The sequence below is a fragment of the Pseudophryne corroboree genome, chromosome 9 (genome assembly GCF_028390025.1).
Source record: "Pseudophryne corroboree isolate aPseCor3 chromosome 9, aPseCor3.hap2, whole genome shotgun sequence".
Classification (NCBI taxonomy): domain Eukaryota; kingdom Metazoa; phylum Chordata; class Amphibia; order Anura; family Myobatrachidae; genus Pseudophryne; species Pseudophryne corroboree.
The window spans coordinates 340,922,895-340,941,186 of record NC_086452.1 but is presented as its reverse complement, the minus strand read 5'-3'; the positions used below and the strand labels follow the sequence as shown (position 1 = coordinate 340,941,186).

Genomic DNA, 18,292 nt, shown 5'->3' with positions numbered 1-18,292 from the left:
AGTTGCTTTTAGCAGCATTGCACACGCTAAGCCGCCGCCCTCTGGGAGTGAATCTTAGCATAGCAGAATAGCGAACGAAAGAGTAGCAGAATTGCGAATAGAAAATTCTTAGCAGTTTCTGAGTAGCTCGAGACTTACTCCTACACTGCGATCAGCTCAGGGCGTTTCGTTCCTGGTTTGATGTCACAAACACGCCCTGCGTTCGGCCAGCCACTCCACCGTTTCTCCAGACATTCCCGCGTTTTTCCCTGACACGCCTGCGTTTTTTAGCCAATGCCGGGAAAACTCTGAGTTGCCGCCCAGAAACGCCCCTTTCCAGTCAATCATTTAGCGAACACCAGTGCGACTGAAAAGCGCCGCAGACGCTACAGCAAAACAGCTAAGTTTTTAGTAAAATAACTAAGCGCATGCGCTCTGCGTACCTTGCGCATGCGCAGTAAGCGACTAATCGCAGTATAGCGAAAATGGGCAACTCGGAATGACCCCCATTGTCTCTCCCCCTGAAACTGTATCTCTCTCCCACCCCACCCCTCTCTCTCTCTCTCTCTGAAATTTTTGCAGGGCTACGATCTGGCCGGAATTAGCCCCTTAGTCATGAAGTAGTGACAAACATGAAGAAGTGGAGAAGTTACCCATGGCAACCAATCAGATTCTCGGTATTATTTTATACTATAGTATGCAATTTATAAATGTTACCACAATGCTGATTGCTTCACTTCTCCACTGTTTTCACTGCCTAACATGCTGCGACAGTATGTTCTACATGAAATCCCAGCCCCTGGCATTGTAATGTGGCCATGTCTGCGACTCACGTCTACTGTACAGTATGTACTGTAATTTAACACTCGCCAGATATTTACAGTACATCACGAACGAGCTTGCACCCCCTCATACAAAGCTCTGTAGTACTCTAATTGAACCATAATTTGCTACTGTACTGTTACTACTGTACTGTGCATGTACTTGAGTCTTATTATTGTGTATTGTAGAGTGCACTGCATAGTGTGAAGATGGTGAAAACCAAAGCATTCTATTCTGGAGCACAACCCCAGGGCTGGTGAGAGACCTTCTGGGCAAGGTGACTCACCTTCAAGCGCAAATTGATGGACTGACAGGAAAACTGGATGGACTTTGTAGTGATAACAGCAAGGGGGTGGGGGGAGTTTCAAGGCTCGTTACTGATACATTATACAGTGCACTGTAGACTCTCTCTACTAAGGGGAAAAATAACACAAAACAACTGTAAACTAGAAAAAGTTTAATAAAAAAAAACATTAAAGAAATAAACAAAAATTAAATGTGCTGCAAAATAATTTCGAACATTCTGTTCACCACCGCCCACAGAATCAGAATCAATTGCCGGACTTGCTCTGTGAAAATAAAAAACAATGTACAGTATTAGAACAGTAACACAGGTTGAGTACTGTACAGTATACTGTACAGCACTTCAAAGTTTATGAACAGTATGCATGTAAAATAACATTATTATTATTACTGTACCCCTTGAAAGATTGTCCGGCCCATAGCCCGTCTGTTCTGGTCCTGGTTGGGTGGTGGTGGTGGTGGAGGTGGAGGTGGGAGCCGGAGGGCGCAGTGGGCCCTGGTCCGCCTGGAGGCCTGTCAATGTGAAAAAATAATTAAACACATTGGACCCTGTACAGTAGTTACTGTATCAAACACATTGGTTACAGCATTAACATTGTCCCCAGCAGTGATCAAACAGAAGCATTCACCCCCACACGAATAAAGCACATTGGCCCCCCCACAGTAAGCAAACACATTGTTCCCCGTACTAAGCAAAATCAGCATGCCCAGCAGTAACTTTTGGGGTAGTAAAGCATAACACAGTGTACAGTACTTACCATACCCCTAACCTTTAACCCACATTTTCTGCAACCTAACCCTAAAAACTCCTCCACAGCTTAGCCCTAACCCTCCACGCCATAGAGTAACCTTTACCTCCACCAGCAATGCCTACACTTAACCATACCTGGCGGTGACTTAGGCAAAGCCCTCTTCCCTGCAGCCTATTGACTTAGCTTACTTATTGAGGGTCCAGGAATGCCGGATGGTGGGGTGGTGGTGCTGGTGGTGGTGGTCATCATCACAGGACCTAGTAGGTCCAGGTAAGCCTGGAGGACTCTCACTGTGGAAAAAAAATAAACATCATTGGCCCCTGTGCAGTAGTTACTGTATCAAAGACATTGCCCACAGCAATCAAACATAAGTATTCACCCCCACAGGAATAAAGCACATTGCCCCCCGCTACAGTATGCCTCATTGCCCCTGTCAACTACTGCATGTACTGTACTTTTTACTGTATATCTATATCCAGTATACTGTATCCAATTTGTCTGTTCATTCTTCATAACATGTCCATTGGTGCTCACCCAATACTGTGTTTAAATCAACCTACTGTAAATATTGTTAATACAGTATATGCAATTGTGTTATGTTATCTGTAACCTTTTAGATAATGTACCCTACTGTATATTTACTTTATGTTACACCTACTGTACTGTAGTTTCCTATTGTTTTCATACACCGCAGTGGACCCTCAGAGGGTGAGTCATATAAGGTACCATTGTCTACTCTATGTTTGATTACTCCCTATTGTCCAAAAGTGAGCTGACCAGACAGGGTGGCTCTCTGGCTGATGTAATTACCTTGATTAGAATATGTATTGTATTCCAATGCTGTAAGATCCTAAGACACAGAGGTCACACACACCCCAGCAATATGAAGCTTTGGGAGGTTCAGTATACAGTAAGTAGCGCTACCCAGAGAGGTGAAGAGAGATTCTTGGATACCAGGCTAAGAAGTAATGTTCTGCCAGGGATCGGCTTGGGACCCATTATATTGGATTTATCTGGGTCTCTGTGTTGCTAGAAGAGACTCTCTGCTCCCAGACTAAGAAGTAATGTTCTGTCAGGAGATTATGGTGGGAAATGTCATGTGGAATTGGATTACGGAAGTGTGCTGAACTGTGTTATAGCCTATTCTGTCAATAAACCACTGTTGGTTTTTCATCTACCACCGTGCCTGAGTGATTTGGAACACGGTATACTGTACTCAAAAAAAAATTCCCCGCACTAATCAAAAACAGCAGGCACGACAGTAACTTTTGGGGTAGTAAAGCATAACACAGTATACAGTACTTACCATACCCCCTACCTTTGCTACAGCATAACCCTAAAAACCCCTCCATAGCTTAGACCTAATCCTCCCCGCCATAGACTAACCTTAACCTCCACCAGCAATGCCTAAACTTAACCATCCCTGGCGATGACTTAGCCAAAGCCCTCTTCCCTGCAGCCTATTGACTTAGCTTACTCATTGAGGGTTCGGCTACATGTACGTCCACTGGCCGGGTGGTGGTGGTGGTGGTGGTGGTGGTGGAGGCAGCCAGAGGGCGCAGTCGGCCCAGGTGCGACTGGAGGCCTGTCAATGTGGAAAAATAATAAAACACATTGGCCCCTGTACAGTATTGACTGTATCAAACACATTGGTCACAACATTAACATTGTGCCCAGCAGTGATCAAACAGAAACATTCACCCCCGCAGGAATAAAGCACATTGGCCCCCCCACAGTAATCAAACACATTGTTCCCTGTACTTAGCAAAAAACAGCAGGCCCGGCAGTAACTTTTGGGGTAGTACCTTTAACCCACCTTTTCTGCAGCTTAACCCAAAAAACTCCTCCACAGCTTAGCCCTAACCCTCCCTGCCATAGACTATCCTTAACCTCCACCAGCGATGCCTAAACTTAACCATCCCTGGCGGTGACTTAGCCAAAGCCCTCTTCCCTGCAGCCTATTGACTTAGCTTACTTATTGAGGGTCCGGGAATGCTGGAAGGTGGAGGAGTGATGGTGGTGGTGGTGGTGGAGGAGGAGGTGGAGGAAGTGGGAGCCGGAGGGCTTGGTGGGCCCTGGTCTGCCTGGAGGTCTGTCACTGTGGAAAAATAATAAAAACCATTGGTCCCTGTACAGTAGTTACTGTATCAAACACATTGCCCACAGCATTAACACTGTCCCCAGCAGTAATCAAACAGAAGCATTCACCCCCACAGGAATAACGCACATTGGCCCCCCCACAGTAAGCAAACACATTGTTCCCCGTACTAAGCAAAATCAGCAGGCCCAGCAGTATCTTTTGGGGTAGTAAAGCATAACACAGTATACAGTACTTACCATACCCCCTACCTTTAACCCACCTTTTCTGCAGCCTAACCCAAAAAACTCCTCCGCAGCTTAGCCCTAACCCTCCCTGCCATAGATTATCCTTAACCTCCACCAGCGATGCCTAAACTTAACCATCCCTGGAGGTGACTTAGCCAAAGCCCTCTTCCCTGCAGTCTATTGACTTAGCTTACTTATTGAGGGTCCGGGAATGCTGGAAGGTGGAGGAGTGGTGGTGGTGGTGGTGGTGGTGGAGGTGGAGGTGGAGGAGGTGGGAGCCGTAGGGCTTGGTGGGCCCTGGTCCGACTGGAGGTCTGTCACTGTGGAAAAATAATAAAAATCATTGGTCCCTGTACAGTAGTTACTGTATCAAACACATTACCCACAGCATTAACACTGTCCCCAGCAGTGATCAAACAGAAGCATTCACCCCCACAGGAATAACGCACATTGGTCCCCCCACAGTAAACAAACACATTGTTCCCCCGTACTAAGCAAAATCAGCAGGCCCAGCAGTATCTTTTGGGGTAGTAAAGCATAACGCAGTATACAGTACTTACCATACCCCCCTACCTTTAATGTTTTACTTTAAATGAAAAAAGAAAAAGGACACAATAAAGAGAGTACAGGACTTACTGGTTGCTGGGCTTGTGCCTGGTATGGCTGTAAAGCCATGTCGCCGGGCTCTGTCCTGTAGTATCCTCCGACGTTCTGGGTACAAAAAATAATTACAGTGTCCTTAGACACAGTCCTGCACATACAGTACTGAATACTGTAACAGTAATTTCATATTATCAAACAGTAGTGTTCCTTACAAACAATGCCTACAGTAGTGCAGTGCCAGATAGACATGATATGCCCCCCAGCAGTGCCAGCTACACATTATGCCAGATATAGTATGCCCCCACGGTGTTTATGCTAAGAAATGACACGTACTGCATCAGTACACACTGTAAAGACAAAATCCATATACAGTACTGTAGTGTGAATTGGGCCTTACAAACAATGCCTACAGTAGTGCAGTGCCAGATAGACATGATATGCCCCCCAGCAGTGCCAACTACACATTATGCCAGATACAGTATGCCCCCATGGTGTTTATTCTAAGAAATGACACGTACTGCATCAGTACACACTGTAAAGACAAAATCCATATACAGTACTGTAGTGTGAATTGGGCCTTACAAACAATGCCTACAGTAGTGCAGTGCCAGATAGACATGATATGCCCCCCAGCAGTGCCAGCTACACATTATGCCAGATACAGTATGCCCCCACGGTGTTTATGCTAAGAAATGACACGTACTGCATCAGTACACACTGTAAAGACAAAATCCATATACAGTACTGTAGTGTGAATTGAGCCTTACAAACAATGCCTACAGTAGTGCAGTGCCAGATAGACATGATATGCCCCCCAGCAGTGCCAACTACACATTATGCCAGATACAGTATGCCCCCATGGTGTTTATGCTAAGAAATGACACGTACTGCATCAGTACACACTGTAAAGACAAAATCCATATACAGTACTGTAGTGTGAATTGGGCCTTACAAACAATGCCTACAGTAGTGCAGTGCCAGATAGACATGATATGCCCCCCAGCAGTGCCAGCTACACATGGTATGCCCCCACAGTGCCAGATACAGTATGCCCCCAGTGTTTATGCTAAGAAATGACACGTACTGCATCAATACACACTGTAAAGACAAAATCCATATACAGTACTGTAGTGTGAATTGGGCCTTACAAACAATGCCTACAGTAGTGCAATGCCAGATAGACATGATATGCCCCCCAGCAGTGCCAGCTACACATTATGCCAGATACAGTATGCCCCCATGGTGTTTATGCTAAGAAATGACACGTACTGCATCAGTACACACTGTAAAGACAAAATCCATATAAAGTACTGTAGTGTGAATTGGGCCTTACAAACAATGCCTACAGTAGTGCAGTGCCAGATAGACATGATATGCCCCCCAGCAGTGCCAGCTACACATGGTATGCCCCCACAGTGCCAGATACAGTATGCCCCCACGGTGTTTATGCTAAGAAATGACACGTACTGCATCAATACACACTGTAAAGACAAAATCCATATACAGTACTGTAGTGTGAATTGGGCCTTACAAACAATGCCTACAGTAGTGCAATGCCAGATAGACATGATATGCCCCCCAGCAGTGCCAGCTACACATGGTATGCTCCCACAGTGCCAGATACAGTCTGCCCCCACGGCATACTTGCCTACCTGACCCTCTCCATGAGGGAGAAAATGCTCTGTTCCTGGACTTTCCTGGTAATGTATGATTGCCATCACCTGTGGTGAGCTAGGTATTTGATAAGAAAGGTGTTTCACCACAGGTGATGGCAATCATACATTACCAGGAAAGTCCAGAAACAGAGCATTTTCTCCCTCATGGAGAGGGTCAGGTAGGCAAGTATGCCCCACGGCATGCTTGCCTACCTGACCCTCTCCATGAGCGAGAAAATGCTCTGTTCCTGGACTTTCCTGGTAATGTATGATTGCCATTACCTGTGGTGAGCTAGTTAATTGACAAACAAGGTGTTTCACCACAGGTGATGGCAATCATACATTACCAGGAAAGTCCAGGAACAGAGCATGTTCTCCCTCATGGAGAGGGTCAGGTAGGCAAGTATGCCCCACAGTGTTTATGCTAAGAAATGAAACCCATCAGTACACACTGTAAAGACAAAACCCATATACAGTACTATAGTGTGAATTGGGCCTATCAGGGCCGGTGCAAGGTTTTTTGGCACCCTAGGCAAAAGTCAGCCTACAGCCCCCCCCCCCCCCCCCTTCCCCCTCTATCAGTAAAAATTAGTTCTAATAAAGACGTGAAGTGTGAGGTGTGATCTAGAGGCTGTGCAAATAGCAGAAAAAGAAAAACTAGATATATAGAGTATTGCATAAATGACATGTTAAAATGAACCCAGTCCCAAAACCAGGTAAGGTACAGTATAATACAGTACCACAATCTGTTGTTTTATATTATAGATAGGCACTATATCTCATTGTTAATAATACTGTGGGCTGAAAAGCCTGCAATTGTTAATAGGGCTCCTCATAGGGGATGCAGTTAAGTTGGCGACAGTCAGGATACCGACGCTGGGATCCCGATCACTGACACTTCTGACAGCCGGAATACCAGCTAATGGGCTATTCCCACTTGTGGGTGTCCACAACACCCACAGAGTGGGAATAGAACCTATGGCAAGCGCAGCATGCCACCGAGGCTGCAGCATGGCGAGTGCATCGAGCCCGTAAGCGGACTCTTTGCACTCACCCTGCTGCTGGCATACTGACGGTCGGGATGCTGTTGTCGGTATACTGACGGACAGCATCCCGGCCAACCGTATATCATACTGAACCCCCTCATAGTGCCGCAGAAACTGAACGCTATGTGTCTGTGATAGGGGAATACAGTGCGTCCACATATACACACATATTACATGCAGATATATACACACTCACATATACACATACATATCACGCACACATACAGCATGCACATAGAGACACACACACATACAGCATGCATATATACACACATACAACATACGCGCGCACACACACACACACACATATAGATATATACACAGGCACAGCATGCACACAAATATCACACACATATAGCATGCACACATATATATATATATATATATACAAAAAAGAAATATCCGGCACTCTGATAAGTAGAATAACGCCTGGGTGCCCTCCAAAAGATAATGCAGACAAACAGTCCCTTCCCACCTGTGGCTCAGGTGTTGTGTAGAGAAGGAAAAGGCGGCACTCCAAGGACTTGTATAACAAACTTGTATTCAAAACATAGTAAAAAAAACAAAGCAAAACAAAAGTACAGGTGTCTTACAACGTTTCAAGGCATGGCAGCCTTTTCATCAGGTAAGTGACCCTGGTGCTGTTTGGTTCGGTTTTCTTTTCTTTCACAGCACCAGGGTCACTTACCTGATGAAAAGGCTGCCATGCCTTGAAACGTTGTAAGACACCTGTACTTTTGTTTTGCTTTGTTTTTTTTACTATGTTTTGAATACAAGTTTGTTATACAAGTCCTTGGAGTGCCGCCTTTTCCTTCTCTACACAACACCTGAGCCACAGGTGGGAAGGGACTGTTTGTCTATATATATATATATATATATATATACAGCATGCATTGCACATATACACACACATACTGCGCTACTGTCCACACTCTGGCCACTTGTTTCTCTGCTCTTACCAGCCGTGTGCACCGCTGTTGTGACACAGGGTCTTCGGGATAACATGGCAAAGCAGGGAGAGGCCAGCAGGGTGCAGTGACCTGATCTCCAGGATTCGGGCTGCTGATCCACCACTGCTCCCTGCATCCACTGCTCCCTGGCATCTCCCGAGCCCATCACTTACCCGCACAGCTGCAGCATTCACGGCTCTGCCTCTGCCGCCTCCTCCGCTCCTCAGCGTCTCCATCCTGAGAAGCAGCCCCCGAGTCACTACCGCACACAGCCGCATGCTTGGCTGGGCTCCGCTGCTTCCTCCGCTCCATCAGGATAAACTGCGCCCGCTCCCCCCCACCTGTCACTTCCACACACAGCTGCATGTTCGGCTCCGCTGTCGCCGCCTCCTCCGATCCCAGTCAAGCGGCAGAACAGCGGCTATTCTGCTGTTTGACTGGAATCGGAGGAGGGCGGCAACAGCGGAGCCGAACATGCAGCTGTATGTGGAAGTGACAGGCTCGGGGGATGCGGTGGGGGGATTGCCTGGGACACATAATCTGTGGGCGCATCCTCTAGGGGCAGTTGATTAAAAAAAAAAAGTAAGTTTAGTGGAAGCGTGCCGCCCTCCAGTGGCAGGCGCCCTTAAGGCAGCTGCCTAAAGCTGCCTAGTGGTGGCGCCGGCCCTGGGGCCTATTAGTTATGCTTTGTGGCAGACCATGTGTACAGGTGGTGGCTAGTGATCATCATGCTGCCATGATGATGGGCCTATTTTGATGTGTAGGCCTGGAGCTCCATCCGCCCCATTGTTAATCTGGCCCTGTGTACTGTACTAAACAATAATAAAGTGCAGTACTGGACTGTACTTACTCATTATTAGAGACAGCCGCAGCAACTCCAGCTTCCTCGGCTGTCTGGAGACCAAGTCACTCCACCTCTGCTGGAGTGACCGTATAGAACGTGATCTCTCATACTTAAATAAAATTTCACGGCAGGCTCGGTTATATGCCCGCCGCTTCTCCCGATTATTGGCCAAGGGCCGGTCGCGCCACCTCAATAGAATGAGGAGCTCCCCACATAGGTATGGGCTTCCGTGGGTCGCCATTTTTCCTACTGAAGTCCCTAGCGTGACGCATGACGCTGGATGCACCTGACAGATAGTAGGATAAATAAGTAAATAAATAAGTTGTGTGCTCCAACCGGGGATCGAACCCAGGGAGCACGCAATGCACATGCCTTACTCTAACCACTAGGCCACCGATATCTCTGGTATCAGCAAGCACCTTCTTAAAATATAATATACTGAATAGGGAAACATGGACCCAGTGGTCCTCCGGGTGTATACTGTATGTGATGTGTTATATCTGACTGCTTTCAAAAAAATAAAAATAAAAGCTAGTCCAATATAGTATTGCTGCTTACGCTAATGTGATCCTGCAATTTGTACATACTGTAACGACAATATCTATAGCTAGCGTGATCGGGCGGCAGTGTGCCTGTAGACCATCTGGTAGTCATACTGTGCATTCATGAGATACTGTAGGTGCCCAGTTGCACTTTGTATTCAATATTTCTGCCCATTTGAAACAACAGAGACACAAAGCTAGTCCGAAATAGGATCGCTGCTTATGCTAATGTTATCCATCATTTTGTACACAACATAACGACTAGATGAATAGTGTGAACAGGGCTGCAGCGTGGCCTTGTATTTAGTAGAAGCGGACTTTTTTTATATAACGAGAAGTAGAAACTTAAAACACAAATAACTTTATTGTATTAAAAAAGAATAATAAAATTAAAATAAAATAAAAAATGGGTGCCGAACTCTGTATCGAACCCGGGTCTTCAAGCATTGCAGGCAGCCACTGTTATAGTTAGGCCACAGCCGACCAGGTGAGCCCTCCGGGTGTATATGTCATGTGTTGTATCTTGGTGCTTTAAAAAAAAAAAAGGTAGCTGCTTACGCTAATGTGATCCTGCAATTTGTACACATTGTAACGACAATATCCACAGCTAGCGTGATCGGGCGGGGGCGCCATTATTATTACCTCTGTGACAAAATGGCGCACAGGGCAAGAAGGTTCAGTAGTAAGGAGCTACAGATTCTTGTGCAGCAAGGTTGCTAGAGGTACAGTACAGTGATTTTTTTATTACTGTCATTACATTTTTATGTACTACAGTACAGTATACTAAAAAGTATTACTGTACAGTACTGCAGCCGAGTCAGTATATTATTATTATTATTATTATTATTATTATTACAAGTACAGTAAGTACAGGGCTTGCTCAAGGGGTCTGGTACTGTATGGAAGATCGACAGTAACTACTGTAGGACACAGTGTCTAGGTCGACCACTATTGGTCGACACTAAGTACTGTAGGGTGACAGGGTTTCTAGGATGACAGGGTCTGCAGGTCGACACGATCTGTGTCGACAGATAAGATGATAGACATGAGTTTTTGATGTTTATTTGGTGTGGTTTCCTCCATATACAGTAGTGACCGAGAACCCCAAGCCTATTGACTTAGCTTACTCATTGAGGGTTCGGCTACATGTACGTCCACTGGCCGGGTGGTGGTGGTGGAGGCAGCCAGAGGGCGCAGTCGGCCCAGGTGCGACTGGAGGCCTGTCAATGTGGAAAAATAATAAAACACATTGGCCCCTGTACAGTATTGACTGTATCAAACACATTGGTCACAACATTAACATTGTGCCCAGCAGTGATCAAACAGAAACATTCACCCCCGCAGGAATAAAGCACATTGGCCCCCCCACAGTAATCAAACACATTGTTCCCTGTACTTAGCAAAAAACAGCAGGCCCGGCAGTAACTTTTGGGGTAGTACCTTTAACCCACCTTTTCTGCAGCCTAACCCAAAAAACTCCTCCACAGCTTAGCCCTAACCCTCCCTGCCATAGACTATCCTTAACCTCCACCAGCGATGCCTAAACTTAACCATCCCTGGCGGTGACTTAGCCAAAGCCCTCTTCCCTGCAGCCTATTGACTTAGCTTACTTATTGAGGGTCCGGGAATGCTGGAAGGTGGAGGAGTGATGGTGGTGGTGGTGGTGGAGGAGGAGGTGGAGGAAGTGGGAGCCGGAGGGCTTGGTGGGCCCTGGTCTGCCTGGAGGTCTGTCACTGTGGAAAAATAATAAAAACCATTGGTCCCTGTACAGTAGTTACTGTATCAAACACATTGCCCACAGCATTAACACTGTCCCCAGCAGTGATCAAACAGAAGCATTCACCCCCACAGGAATAACGCACATTGGCCCCCCCACAGTAAGCAAACACATTGTTCCCCGTACTAAGCAAAATCAGCAGGCCCAGCAGTATCTTTTGGGGTAGTAAAGCATAACACAGTATACAGTACTTACCATACCCCCTACCTTTAACCCACCTTTTCTGCAGCCTAACCCAAAAAACTCCTCCGCAGCTTAGCCCTAACCCTCCCTGCCATAGATTATCCTTAACCTCCACCAGCGATGCCTAAACTTAACCATCCCTGGAGGTGACTTAGCCAAAGCCCTCTTCCCTGCAGCCTATTGACTTAGCTTACTTATTGAGGGTCCGGGAATGCTGGAAGGTGGAGGAGTGGTGGTGGTGGTGGTGGTGGAGGTGGAGGAGGTGGGAGCCGGAGGGCTTGGTGGGCCCTGGTCCGACTGGAGGTCTGTCACTGTGGAAAAATAATAAAAATCATTGGTCCCTGTACAGTAGTTACTGTATCAAACACATTACCCACAGCATTAACACTGTCCCCAGCAGTGATCAAACAGAAGCATTCACCCCCACAGGAATAACGCACATTGGTCCCCTCACAGTAAACAAACACATTGTTCCCCGTACTAAGCAAAATCAGCAGGCCCAGCAGTGTCTTTTGGGGTAGTAAAGCATAACGCAGTATACAGTACTTACCATACCCCCCTACCTTTAATGTTTTACTTTAAATGAAAAAAGAAAAAGGACACAATAAAGAGAGTACAGGACTTACTGGTTGCTGGGCTTGTGCCTGGTATGGCTTTAAAGCCATGTCGCCGGGCTCTGTCCTGTAGTATCCTCCGACGTTCTGGGTACAAAAAATAATTACAGTGTCCTTAGACACAGTCCTGCACATACAGTACTGAATACTGTAACAGTAATTTCATATTATCAAACAGTAGTGTTCCTTACAAACAATGCCTACAGTAGTGCAGTGCCAGAAAGACATGATATGCCCCCCAGCAGTGCCAGCTACACATTATGCCAGATACAGTATGCCCCCACGGTGTTTATGCTAAGAAATGACACGTACTGCATCAGTACACACTGTAAAGACAAAATCCATATACAGTACTGTAGTGTGAATTGGGCCTTACAAACAATGCCTACAGTAGTGCAGTGCCAGATAGACATGATATGCCCCCCAGCAGTGCCAACTACACATTATGCCAGATACAGTATGCCCCCATGGTGTTTATGCTAAGAAATGACACGTACTGCATCAGTACACACTGTAAAGACAAAATCCATATACAGTACTGTAGTGTGAATTGGGCCTTACAAACAATGCCTACAGTAGTGCAGTGCCAGATAGACATGATATGCCCCCCAGCAGTGCCAGCTACACATTATGCCAGATACAGTATGCCCCCACGGTGTTTATGCTAAGAAATGACACGTACTGCATCAGTACACACTGTAAAGACAAAATCCATATACAGTACTGTAGTGTGAATTGAGCCTTACAAACAATGCCTACAGTAGTGCAGTGCCAGATAGACATGATATGCCCCCCAGCAGTGCCAGCTACACATTATGCCAGATACAGTATGCCCCCATGGTGTTTATGCTAAGAAATGACACGTACTGCATCAGTACACACTGTAAAGACAAAATCCATATAAAGTACTGTAGTGTGAATTGGGCCTTACAAACAATGCCTACAGTAGTGCAGTGCCAGATAGACATGATATGCCCCCCAGCAGTGCCAGCTACACATGGTATGCCCCCACAGTGCCAGATACAGTATGCCCCCAGTGTTTATGCTAAGAAATGACACGTACTGCATCAATACACACTGTAAAGACAAAATCCATATACAGTACTGTAGTGTGAATTGGGCCTTACAAACAATGCCTACAGTAGTGCAATGCCAGATAGACATGATATGCCCCCCAGCAGTGCCAGCTACACATGGTATGCCCCCACAGTGCCAGATACAGTATGCCCCCACGGCATACTTGCCTACCTGACCCTCTCCATGAGGGAGAAAATGCTCTGTTCCTGGACTTTCCTGGTAATGTATGATTGCCATCACCTGTGGTGAGCTAGGTAATTGACAAGCAAGGTGTTTCACCACAGGTGAAGGCAATCATACATTACCAGGAAAGTCCAGGAACAGAGCATGTTCTCCCTCATGGAGAGGGTCAGGTAGGCAAGTATGCCCCACAGTGTTTATGCTAAGAAATGAAACCCATCAGTACACACTGTAAAGACAAAACCCATATACAGTACTATAGTGTGAATTGGGCCTATCAGGGCCGGTGCAAGGTTTTTTGGCACCCTAGGCAAAAGTCAGCCTACAGCCCCCCCCCCCCCTTCCCCCTCTATCAGTAAAAATTAGTTCTAATAAAGACGTGAAGTGTGAGGTGTGATCTAGAGGCTGTGCAAATAGCAGAAAAAGAAAAACTAGATATATACAGTATTGCATAAATTACATGTTAAAATGAACCCAGTCCCAAAACCAGGTAAGGTACAGTATAATACAGTACCACAATCTGTTGTTTTATATTATAGATAGGCACTATATCTCATTGTTAATAATACTGTGGGCTGAAAAGCCTGCAATTGTTAATAGGGCTCCTCATAGGGGATGCAGTTAAGTTGGCGACAGTCAGGATACCGACGCTGGGATCCCGATCACTGACACTTCTGACAGCCGGAATACCAGCTAATGGGCTATTCCCACTTGTGGGTGTCCACAACACCCATAGAGTGGGAATAGAACCTATGGCAAGCGCAGCATGCCACCGAGGCTGCAGCATGGCGAGTGCATCGAGCCCGTAAGCGGACTCTTTGCACTCACCCTGCTGCTGGCATACTGACGGTCGGGATGCTGTTGTCGGTATACTGACGGACAGCATCCCGGCCGACCGTATATCATACTGAACCCCCTCATAGGGCCGCAGAAACTGAACGCTATGTGTCTGTGATAGGGGAATACAGTGCGTCCACATATACACACATATTACATGCAGATATATACACACACTCACATATACACATACATATCACGCACACATACAGCATGCACATAGAGACACACACACATACAGCATGCATATATACACACATACAACATACGCGCGCACACACACACACACACACATATAGATATATACACAGGCACAGCATGCACACAAATATCACACACATATAGCATGCACACATATATATATATATACAGCATGCATTGCACATATACACACACATACTGCGCTACTGTCCACACTCTGGCCACTTGTTTCTCTGCTCTTACCAGCCGTGTGCACCGCTGTTGTGACACAGGGTCTTCGGAATAACATGGCAAAGCAGGGAGAGGCCAGCAGTGACCTGATCTCCAGGATTCGGGCTGCTGATCCACCACTGCTCCCTGCATCCACTGCTCCCTGGCATCTCCCGAGCCCATCACTTACCCGCACAGCTGCAGCATTCACGGCTCTGCCTCTGCCGCCTCCTCCGCTCCTCAGCGTCTCCATCCTGAGAAGCAGCCCCCGAGTCACTACCGCACACAGCCGCATGCTTGGCTGGGCTCCGCTGCTTCCTCCGCTCCATCAGGATAAACTGCGCCCGCTCCCCCCCACCTGTCACTTCCACACACAGCTGCATGTTCGGCTCCGCTGTCGCCGCCTCCTCCGATCCCAGTCAAGCGGCAGAACAGCGGCTATTCTGCTGTTTGACTGGAATCGGAGGAGGGCGGCAACAGCGGAGCCGAACATGCAGCTGTGTGTGGAAGTGACAGGCTCGGGGGATGCGGTGGGGGGATTGCCTGGGACACATAATCTGTGGGCGCATCCTCTAGGGGCAGTTGATTAAAAAAAAAAGTAAGTTTAGTGGAAGCGTGCCGCCCTCCAGTGGCAGGCGCCCATAGGCAGCTGCCTAAAGCTGCCTAGTGGTGGCGCCGGCCCTGGGGCCTATTAGTTATGTTTTGTGGCAGACCATGTGTACAGGTGGTGGCTAGTGATCATCATGCTGCCATGATGATGGGCCTATTTTGATGTGTAGGCCTGGAGCTCCATCCGCCCCATTGTTAATCTGGCCCTGTGTACTGTACTAAACAATAATAAAGTGCAGTACTGGACTGTACTTACTCATTATTAGAGACAGCCGCAGCAACTCCAGCTTCCTCGGCTGTCTGGAGACCAAGTCACTCCACCTCTGCTGGAGTGACCGTATAGAACGTGATCTCTCATACTTAAATAAAATTTCACGGCAGGCTCGGTTATATGCCCGCCCCTTCTCCCGATTATTGGCCAAGGGCCGGTCGCGCCACCTCAATAGAATGAGGAGCTCCCCACATAGGTATGGGCTTCCGTGGGTCGCTATTTTTCCTACTGAAGTCCCTAGCATGACGCTGGATGCACCTGACAGATAGTAGGATAAATAAGTAAATAAATAAGTTGTGTGCTCCAACCGGGGATCGAACCCAGGGAGCACGCAATGCACATGCCTTACTCTAACCACTAGGCCACCAATATCTCTGGTATCAGCAAGCACCTTCTTAAAATATAATATACTGAATAGGGAAACATGGACCCAGTGGTCCTCCGGGTGTATACTGTATGTGATGTGTTATATCTGACTGCTTTCAAAAAAAATAAAATAAAAGCTAGTCCAATATAGTATTGCTGCTTACGCTAATGTGATCCTGCAATTTGTACATACTGTAATGACAATATCTATAGCTAGCGTGATCGGGCGGCAGTGTGCCTGTAGACCATCTGGTAGTCATACTGTGCATTCATGAGATACTGTAGGTGCCCAGTTGCACTTTGTATTCAATATTTCTGCCCATTTGAAACAACAGAGACACAAAGCTAGTCCGAAATAGGATCGCTGCTTATGCTAATGTTATCCATCATTTTGTACACAACATAACGACTAGATGAATAGTGTGAACAGGGCTGCAGCGTGGCCTTGTATTTAGTAGAAGCGGACTTTTTTTATATAACGAGAAGTAGAAACTTAAAACACAAATAACTTTATTGTATTAAAAAAGAATAAAAAAATAAAAATAAAATAATAAATGGGTGCCGAACTCTGTATCGAACCCGGGTCTTCAAGCATTGCAGGCAGCCGCTGTTATAGTTAGGCCACAGCCGACCAGGTGAGCCCTCCGGGTGTATATGTCATGTGTTGTATCTTGGTGCTTTAAAAAAAAAAGGTAGCTGCTTACGCTAATGTGATCCTGCAATTTGTACACACTGTATCGACAATATCCACAGCTAGCGTGATCGGGCGGGGGCGCCATTATTATTACCTCTGTGACAAAATGGCGCACAGGGCAAGAAGGTTCAGTAGTAAGGAGCTACAGATTCTTGTGCAGCATATTGACAGGCCCCTGGCCAATAATGCTGAGAAATTGGCAGCATATGAATGTGCCAGACAGGAGATCCTATCTAGACTGCACAGGGAGAGAGGTATCCCGGCTCTCCAGAGAAGATGGAGTGACCTGGTTAGACGGGAACCGCAGAGGCTGCAACTATTGAGGGCCAAAGTTGCTAGAGGTACAGTACAGTGATTTTTTTATTACTGTCATTACATTTTTATGTACTACAGTACAGTATACTAAAAAGTATTACTGTACAGTACTGCAGCCGAGTCAGTATATTATTATTATTATTATTATTATTACAAGTACAGTAAGTACAGGGCTTGCTCAAGGGGTCTGGTACTGTATGGAAGATCGACAGTAACTACTGTAGGACACGGTGTCTAGGTCGACCACTATTGGTCGACACTAAGTACTGTAGGGTGACAGGGTTTCTAGGATGACAGGGTCTGCAGGTCGACACGATCTGTGTCGACAGATGAGATGGTAGACATGAGTTTTTGATGTTTATTTTGTGTGGTTTCCTCCATATACAGTAGTGACCGAGAACCCCAAGTAGTGCACCGAGCCCCCTCGGATGGTTCGCTTTGCTCGCCATGTTTCGTGCAAGGTTCCTCCCTCCGCTACCGTTGCACTTGCCACAGGTTTCCGTTCCCAATTGTAGTCCACGTGGATCGTAAAGTACTGCATGAAAAGGTTTTCAAAAAATAAAAAAAATGTGAAAAACTAATGTTGCCCTTCTGACCTGTCGACCTACAGTAGAACATGTCGTCCTACACTTGTGATTCTGGCATCTGTTTACCATTTGCTGGAAATCCCTCAGCTGGCATACGGAAAGTATCCTTTGATTTTTTTAAATTTATTTTTAATGATTAATTACTGTATAATATGGGTGCATACTGTATTTATAGTATAATTTTTTGTGGGAGGGGGTGACGATTTTTAAATAATGTTTATTTTTCACAGAACGAAGGCCCCGCCTCCACCCGTCTAGCCAGGGAGCTGATCCTCTGGAGGGCCCCAGTGGCACTCTCCCTCCCTTGCCAGGTAAGTACAGGGGCAGAGGGCTTCACCTTGACAGTAGATGCTACGTTACTGCCGGGCCTGCTGTTTTTGCTTAGTATGGGAACAATGTGTTTGCTTACTGTGGGGGGTGGGGGGGGTGTTGATACAGTGACCACTGTACAGGGGCCAATGATTTTTATTATTTTTCCACAGTGACAGGCCTCCAGGCGGACCAGGGCCCACCGCGCCCTCCGGCTCCCACCTCCTCCACCACCACCACG

The 18,292-nt window shown here is 46.6% G+C and overlaps 1 protein-coding gene across 1 annotated transcript; it reads right to left on the bottom strand.

The window, feature by feature from the left end:
* Positions 1 to 1,293: 1,293 nt before the first annotated feature.
* On the bottom strand, positions 1,294 to 15,283 carry LOC134958817 (mucin-2-like). The gene is made up of 11 exons (XM_063941536.1): positions 15,091 to 15,283; positions 12,408 to 12,482; positions 11,976 to 12,092; positions 11,432 to 11,554; positions 4,818 to 4,892; positions 4,376 to 4,501; positions 3,832 to 3,954; positions 3,334 to 3,441; positions 2,045 to 2,146; positions 1,501 to 1,617; positions 1,294 to 1,370 (listed from the first exon to the last, which is right to left on the bottom strand). The coding sequence occupies exons 1-11, from the start codon at positions 15,281 to 15,283 to the stop codon at positions 1,294 to 1,296; spliced, it is 1,236 nt and encodes a 411-aa protein (XP_063797606.1).
* Positions 15,284 to 18,292: the final 3,009 nt, after the last annotated feature.